This window comes from Triticum dicoccoides, chromosome 7A (genome assembly GCF_002162155.2).
Source record: "Triticum dicoccoides isolate Atlit2015 ecotype Zavitan chromosome 7A, WEW_v2.0, whole genome shotgun sequence".
Taxonomy (NCBI): domain Eukaryota; kingdom Viridiplantae; phylum Streptophyta; class Magnoliopsida; order Poales; family Poaceae; genus Triticum; species Triticum dicoccoides.
This window is the reverse complement of record NC_041392.1, coordinates 743,660,684-743,668,101: the sequence shown is the minus strand read 5'-3', so window position 1 is coordinate 743,668,101 and position 7,418 is coordinate 743,660,684. Positions and strand designations below refer to the sequence as shown.

The 7,418-nt window shown below is 48.8% G+C and overlaps 2 protein-coding genes across 2 annotated transcripts in view; one reads left to right on the top strand and one right to left on the bottom strand.

The window, feature by feature from the left end:
* Positions 1-345: 345 nt before the first annotated feature.
* On the top strand, positions 346-666 carry LOC119334177 (thioredoxin M5, chloroplastic-like). The gene has a single exon (XM_037606792.1). It carries the CDS (start codon positions 346-348, stop codon positions 664-666), a length of 321 nt encoding a protein of 106 aa, XP_037462689.1.
* Positions 667-4,554: 3,888 nt separating this feature from the next.
* LOC119329574 overlaps positions 4,555-7,418 on the bottom strand; it is a 3,806-nt gene continuing 942 nt past the window's right edge. The window contains exons 2-4 of the mRNA XM_037602637.1: positions 5,963-7,418; positions 5,563-5,653; positions 4,555-5,433 (exon numbers count right to left, since the gene is read on the bottom strand). The exon at positions 5,963-7,418 is cut by the window's right edge and continues 9 nt beyond it. Of these exons, the coding sequence (XP_037458534.1) occupies positions 5,234-5,433; positions 5,563-5,653; positions 5,963-7,418 (1,747 nt within the window). The 3' untranslated portion in view covers positions 4,555-5,233. The remainder of the gene's footprint in view (positions 5,434-5,562; positions 5,654-5,962) is intronic.

Genomic DNA, 7,418 nt, shown 5'->3' with positions numbered 1-7,418 from the left:
GGGGTGTCCTTCGGCTTGCCTTCGGATTCTTCTCCAGTCTCACCGTCTGTTTCGCTACCGTTGTGACTGCGGGGGAATATTGAGTATCGTGACTATTAGGAAGTATAGGATTTATCCCAACCTTGTCTTGTACTCCAAGCAGGTCATGTACTCACTATATATACGCCCACGAGGCTCAAGCAATACAACAACGATTTCCACCAAACCCCTCTCTCCCTTCTAACATTGATCCATACATGATTAACTGCATCACACACGAAAGAAGCGTCCCTGCATGAGTGTACATTGATTTCTTCTTCTGAAACAAAAGAACAGACAATCATGTTCATTGTATTTGCACTTGCAATGGGCGATGTAGAGGAGCAGACGTGGGACGAGGTCGTCCTGGGGAATGAGACGGCGGTGCTGGTTGAGTTCTGGGCGCCATGGTGCATCCCGTGCCGCTTGATGCACCCCATCATCGCAGACCTGGCCAAGGCCTATGTTGGGAAACTGAGATGTCTGAGGGTAAACACGGTCCAGAACCAGAACCAGGAGGTGGCCATGAGATATGGCATCAGGAGCATCCCCACCATCCTCATCTTCAAGGATGGCGAGAGGAAGGAGACGGTCATCCACACCATTGCAAACACGGCCATGGCCACCACAGTCGACAGGTTTTTTTAAGCATACAGTAACAATTCCAATTCTTTGTTCTTCCATGCCCGAGAGCTCGGGAGTAGAAGGGTACTTTTGGCCCGGGATGCGAAGTATCTACACCCGAGCTCAAATGCACATTGATGACCAGTAAAAAAATAGTAAACAAAATTTTTATCATAAAAAGTTATTCCTGAAAGTCGTGGTAAAAAACAAAATCAATACTCAAAAAATGCAATTTTTTAAGCATTTTGGAGCGTTTATTTTTTTGTCATGTCTTCCACAAATGTTATTTCAGGCTGAAAATTTCCATGCGCTGACAACATTTGTGAAAGTTTGCACCCAATTTTTTTCTGATTTTTTCTTTTTTTTGATTTATTTCGGAATTTACTGTTCACTCCAAGCTCAATGACATTTAGTGATTTGTTGACTAATGCGCAGTTCAAACAAATCCTTCTTCAAAAACCCTGTAAAAAAAACTTTGAAAAAACAGGGCCTCTTTTTTGAAAGTTTTTTTACAGGGTTATTGAAGAAGGATTTGTTTGAGTTTTTTCAAAGTTTTTTCTACAGAGTTTTTGAAGAAGGACTTGTTTGAACTGCATTAGTCAACATTTCCTAGATAGTTAACTCAATTACGATGAATTAATTAACTAGAATCCAACAAATCACTAAGGCCTCCTTTCGATCATAGGAATTTTGTAGGAATTGTAAAGGATTGGAACTTTGTAGGAAAAACTCCTTTGAAGCCTTTTGGTTTGTAGGAATGGATTCCTATTTTTATGTAGACTAGAAATCAATCCTTCACATTTTAGTGCATCTAATGACGTGTTCTTTTCTATATGGATTGAGACGCGTGTCATCGATCTCATTTCCTATGACTTTCCTATTCCTATCATATAAACCACAGGAGGCCTAAAGATTTGTTATGTAAATGCCTACTACCGATGTTAGGCGAGCAGCGAGCAAGTTATGACATATATGGTTGTTCTTTTACATGGTGCTCCTCCGCTCTATTCTCTTTGGAGGTTAATACACTATGCTTGACCTTTTAAAAATATAAGATTTTTTAAGACAGACTTTGACAAAACAGCACACTACTAATATGTGATCTATACGATAAATCACCGTATCCATAGAGTAAATACTTCTCTTGAAATAAGAATCTAGTGACAACGATTCCATGGCACATAACCTCGTGCCAGCAATGAAATTAGTAGTAATGGTCTTGCCTTAAACGAACAAAATACACCATAAATTTTGAAACGGAGGGGGGGTACATGATTTGGCTACAAAATAAATATAGATATTTTTCCCTTTTTCTAACAAAAATAAAAGAGAAAAGGAGGCTGTTTTCCTCCAGCAGAAACGGAAAGTAGGCAGCCCCGAGAGAAACCCCAAATTCTCAGACCCACCACGATGGCATCGCCGGCGCCGCCCGGCAGCCCCGATGGCGACGCCCCGGCCCCGCCGGCGCCGGCCATGGAGTCGCAGGCGGACCTACCGGACCACGTCGTCGAGGATATCCTCCTCCGCCTCCCCACGGCCGAAGACGTCGACCGCGCATCCATGGCCGGCGCCTCCTTCCGCCGCATCATCGCCGCCCGCTCCTTCCTCCGCCGCTTCCGCGCCCTCCACCGCCCGTCTCTCCTGGGAATACTCGCGTACGAACCGTCCCAAAGGGCCGACCTCTCCGTCGCCTTCCTCCCGGCCCAGCCGCCGCCCGCACCATCGCCAAGGCCGACTTCTCCTGCTCCTTCCTCCCCTCCCCGGAGCTCTGGAGCAACTGTGACTTCCGCGACGGCCGCGCCCTCCTCTCCAAGCAGGGGGATTTCCTGGCCAACCTCGCCGTATGCGACCCACTGCACCGGCGCTACCTCCTGCTACCAGCCCTCCCCGACGACCTAGCTGCTCTAGCCAAGCAGCTGGATGTCATGGATTGTGACCCCTTCCTTGCCCCTGCCGGCGAGAGTGAGGGCACCATTTGTCGACGCACCCTCGGGCTTCAGAGTCATGTGCTTGCGCAGGTGGTGCTACAAAAAGCTGGTCCTCTTCATGTATTCTTCCTCGGGTGCCCGTGCCGGCCAATGGCGCACTGTTACATTTCATGGTTGGGGCGCCTTGATGCCAGGACACGTCGGTGTGGGTTGCTTCACGGCCAATGACGCGGCGCCACGTCTCGCCATTATGCTCATGGATGCTTCTATTGGGAGATGGCTTGTACCCACAAGTATCTTGTGTTCGACACGCACACGGAAGAGTTCTCTACTCTGAATGTGCCACGCGGTCGTGATGAGATAGTCTTTGTGGAGGCAAGGGAAGGAAGGCTTGGCATGCTTAGTCGCGGCTTTAAAGGTTTTGAAAATCGCTATGAAAGTGAGCTCTTGTATGACATTTTGCGAGATAATGGAGATGGCACAAAGCAGTGGCAAAACGAGGCCATTATCCCGGAGCCGCATAATTATCACCATACCTTCATCGGTGTTGCTGGGGGACACTTACTTCTACATGGGAATCTATACGACCCGGAGTCACCTGATACTGAGTCACCTGATAACGACTTCAACTATTATTCAGTAAATCTCCAGACTTTGAAGCTCGAGTGGTTCTGTGGGTCTGCGCCTGTGTTCATCTCCTCGGATACCCATCTGTATGCGGGTTTCCCGCCATCCTTGTCTCCACCAACTATTTGAAGGGGGTAAGCTTGCTCTTATTTATATTTTTCTTGTATTGTCCATGCCATATATAGGATTAACACTGCAATATGATACAAGTATTAGCTAGTATACCATCCAATATGATTAACTTTAAAATAGGATACATGTGTTTCCAATGTCATGCTGACGCAACCTTGTGTTTAATTAACTTGATTAGAGAAGTTTGGAGACACATTTGGTGCACAGGGCAGTGGTTACGTTTGCGTTTTCCTTTGGTATAGCTGTATGTGGGACAAAAAAACTTGGTGATGAACAGTTGTTTCTATTGAAGTATCTGAAACTAGATGTTTTGGTTGCATCTAATTATACAAGAGAGGTTGGTGGCATCTAATTAACGAGAGGTTGGTTTCTCATCTCATCGCACGCTATTATTGCAGGGCTTAATCCGCTGCGTATGGGACTCATTTTGTGTAGACTGGCTGCTGGTTGATCATTGCAAGAAAGAATGACACATGCATCAAGCAATTGTCTCTGTTTGGCTTGTTGACACGAGTCTCGCCTTGGGTCCTTTTGATGGCATACATACATGTCCTCTCCTCAAAGCCCACATGCATGCTACATGTTGGTTGATTTGGCATGTGTGCATCTTGAGCGCGCTCATATATACTAGGTGGGGTCTGCAGACTGCAGTCTCTCTAGCTACTGTTAATTTGCATGTTTTCTTCCATGTAGTCTCTCTTGCTTGTTGCTGTTAGTTGGGCATTTGTAAACCGCTAGCAGTGCCAAGTCCAGTAACTGATGGAGTACCTAGTAGTAGTCGTATGTATGAACACCGTGTTAATCCTTGCATGGTGCGTAAGGGTAAGTGCCCCGCCGTCAACTTGGATGTTTCATTTAACAGTAACACTTGGTAATCTACATGCACTCCCGGATCACATCAGAGTTACTTCAGCTGTGACTATTGTGTGTTGTCATTGATACAAAAAGAATGGAAGGCTTTGGTTAACACCAACATGGCAAATCTGCTTATATTATCTGAAATGGAGACACCAATACGGCCAGAATTTGAGCCGAATCATAATCTACATACAGTTTACATGAAGCTAAGTAGCCGAATCATACTCCCTCAAGGTGCCCTCTTTCACAGCAAAGTAGCTGCAAGTTGTGGCTTCCAACCTATTATCACCTTATTTGATCTATATATATAGCCCTGCTTTTGTGTTTCCATCACTCGCTGATGGGTTTTGCTCTAGACCACAGCTTCAACAAAATTTGCCTATGTGAATAGTATCATTGAACGTGTTCATCACAGAGGGGCATCGATCCCTTATGACGGTGTTAAGTAATAAGTACAGGTGTGAAGCAGAGTAAGAAGGCAAACCCTAATATCATCGTCAGAGCAATTGTTGCTGATCCTGACAGGCATGATGGCTTCAAAGATGTCCGCAAGAAGTACAACTACACAGAGCAAATGCTGGTCTGGTTGCAGCACTGATTTCCCTGGCTGACAGTGCCACTGCAGGCAAAAGTAGTTGAGTTGATAACAACACAATCTTCTCAGCAATTTCCCCCATGCGAGCAGAGCAGAGGCCACAGACAGAAAGGAGGCAACATAAGCTCCGAACCTGTCAAAATTGCATGCATGATGAAATTGACGATCAGCATCAAACAAATAATCCGCCAATCATAGACTGGAACTTGTGTGCAATTTCTTAAACTAATTCTGGGATCCTTGTTATTCACATGCAAAGCTCATCTGCGAAGGTTCTTCCTTCCTGTTGAAATGCTAAGCCTTTCAACTCAAATAGTGTACAGGAGTGACTTTCTCGTCGTAGTGAAGGATTTCGGTATCCTTCATACATACAGCTCGCTTCATCTTATTTCACTCATCTCTGTCTTCAACCCTAATACAGCACACGACTAATGGCACTCCCCATGCCAGTTCACTGTAGCCATCGTCCATGGTAGTTGAGCTCTGATATGCACGACGATAGAGCCTCCCGTACCATCTTGTTGTTGCCCTCAACATACAGTACGTCTTCAAACAGACTCTTTGCCTGCTCCAGCAGCCTTATCTTCTCCTTGTTGTTCCGAGAGCGCAACTGGGATCGCTGCTGCAGAGCGCTGCCCCATCTGTAGAGAGCTGCAACGCCACATCACTTACACGTGAGCATCATACACAGCCACATCCAAACAACTAGAGATAGGAAATGAAGTATCCAAGTTCAAACTTGTAGGAAAATTCAGGCTAAAAAGCAGAGCGGTGTCGAACCTTCTGGAGCATAAGTGTTGCTTTTGGATAACATGGCATCAAACTTGTCGATTGCAGCCAAATACACCCGATCAGCATCAACTGCTGCTTCCTGCATCAGTTTTTTTTTATAATAAGTCAAATGCACAAATAACCAAAAAAAACTAAATAGTTAGCGGACTGATGCCTAGTATTCTGAGTTTCTAGACTGTGTGCACTGTATTAAATGATTGCAACAGAACAAAAATAGATGTTTATCATTCTCATTTTACCAATATCACAGGATAACTATGCAGCAGTAATTATTACCCACCAACACAAAAGTGGTATACACTATGTAAATTATTAGCTAGATGGTAAATACGACATCAACTTGTTATGTGAGCATGTGCATACTGTATAATAATGTCGGTGCTCATACCGGTCCGATGTCAGCAAGCAGTTGACCACGAAAGATAAGCGCGAGTCCCCAATTGTACAGCGCCTTGACGTCGCCCGAATCAATTGACACAGCCGTCCTATAGCTTCTGCCTGCCTCAACAAGGAGACTCTCACACTCCTCACAAACGCCCACCAGCGCAGACGAAATGTTCTCTCTGTTAAGGATCCTTCTATCAAGCTTCCTGGACCGTGAGACACGCTCTCCTCCGTTAATATAAGCCCCGCTGTTGGCCAGCAGCGTCCTCAGCTCTCGGCTAATCTTGAGCTTGAGCTCCCCATGGAGGAGGTAGGTGTTCCCTAGCTGACCGACCGCTACCAGGCTTGTCGGCCTCAAAGCCACGGCGGTGGACAGAAGCCTTGCTGACCTATAGAGCAACGCGTCCGCGGCCTCTTCGTCGTCCCTGGCCATCATGCATTCCCTCGCCTTCCTCAAGATCTCAGCAGCCTCCTTAACGTTGCGGCCAAACTCTTCAGCATCTGAACCCACGCCGGCACCACCATCATCATCATTTGTAAGTGGTTGTTCCTCGACACTGGCGGCGGCACTGCCCACGAATTCATCAGCCGGCATGCCCCGTGCTCCACTCACTCGGCTCTCACCGCCGTCGCGGCGCTCAATCTGCAGCCTGTACGACCTGTCCCGGATCTCGAGCGTCCTCTCCAGCAAAGAGGACTCGGTAGATTCAGCGGCGAACCTGCCGCCTTCTTCATAGCGATTGTCGCTCCTCACCCTGCCGCCTTCTTGAAATGGACCATCATTTGGCACCCTGCCGCCGCGGCCATACCTGTGCTTGGACACCAGCCTCTCCAGCCGGTCGTCGTCTTCCTGCCCGCTCTCAGAACTGAACCCTGCATCCTCAAACCCACTGGCAGCATCCTTGCCATCAAACGGCAGCATGTCGAGCGGCCGGGCGCTACCGACGGCCGCTGAATCAGCTGGCTTGTTTTCCCTATCCCCCTGCTGAGCTACAGCAGAGCCTGAATTACTCTTGGCATCGGCCGTAGAAGCATCAGGGGCGACGGCCTTGGCGGGTTTCTTCCGCGGCGAGGCGAAGCTGAGCTCCCGCAGGGCAGCCTTGGCCCAGCCGCCGATGTAGCCGGCGACCTCCCTGGCCACGTCGTGCAGCGCCCCGTCGTCCGGAGCGGCGCCGCCGGCGTTGGTGCTGCCCTGGCCCTGGCCCTGGCCGGCGGCCACGGCTGCCGCGCACTCCAGGAGCGCATCGCGGGCGCGGTCGAGGGGCTCGATGTTGTCGTGGTCACCATCGGCGGGTGCCGAGGCCAGGAGGCGGCCCTTGAGGGAGAGGAGGCGGGCGTCGAGATCCGCGAGGAGGGCGGGGAGGCGGTGGCTGGAGGAGGCGCCGGGGGCCGGGGCGAGGTGCCTGGCGGTGGCGAACCCGGCGGCGAAGACGGCGGCGAGGAGCGGGGCGGGCGGGAGG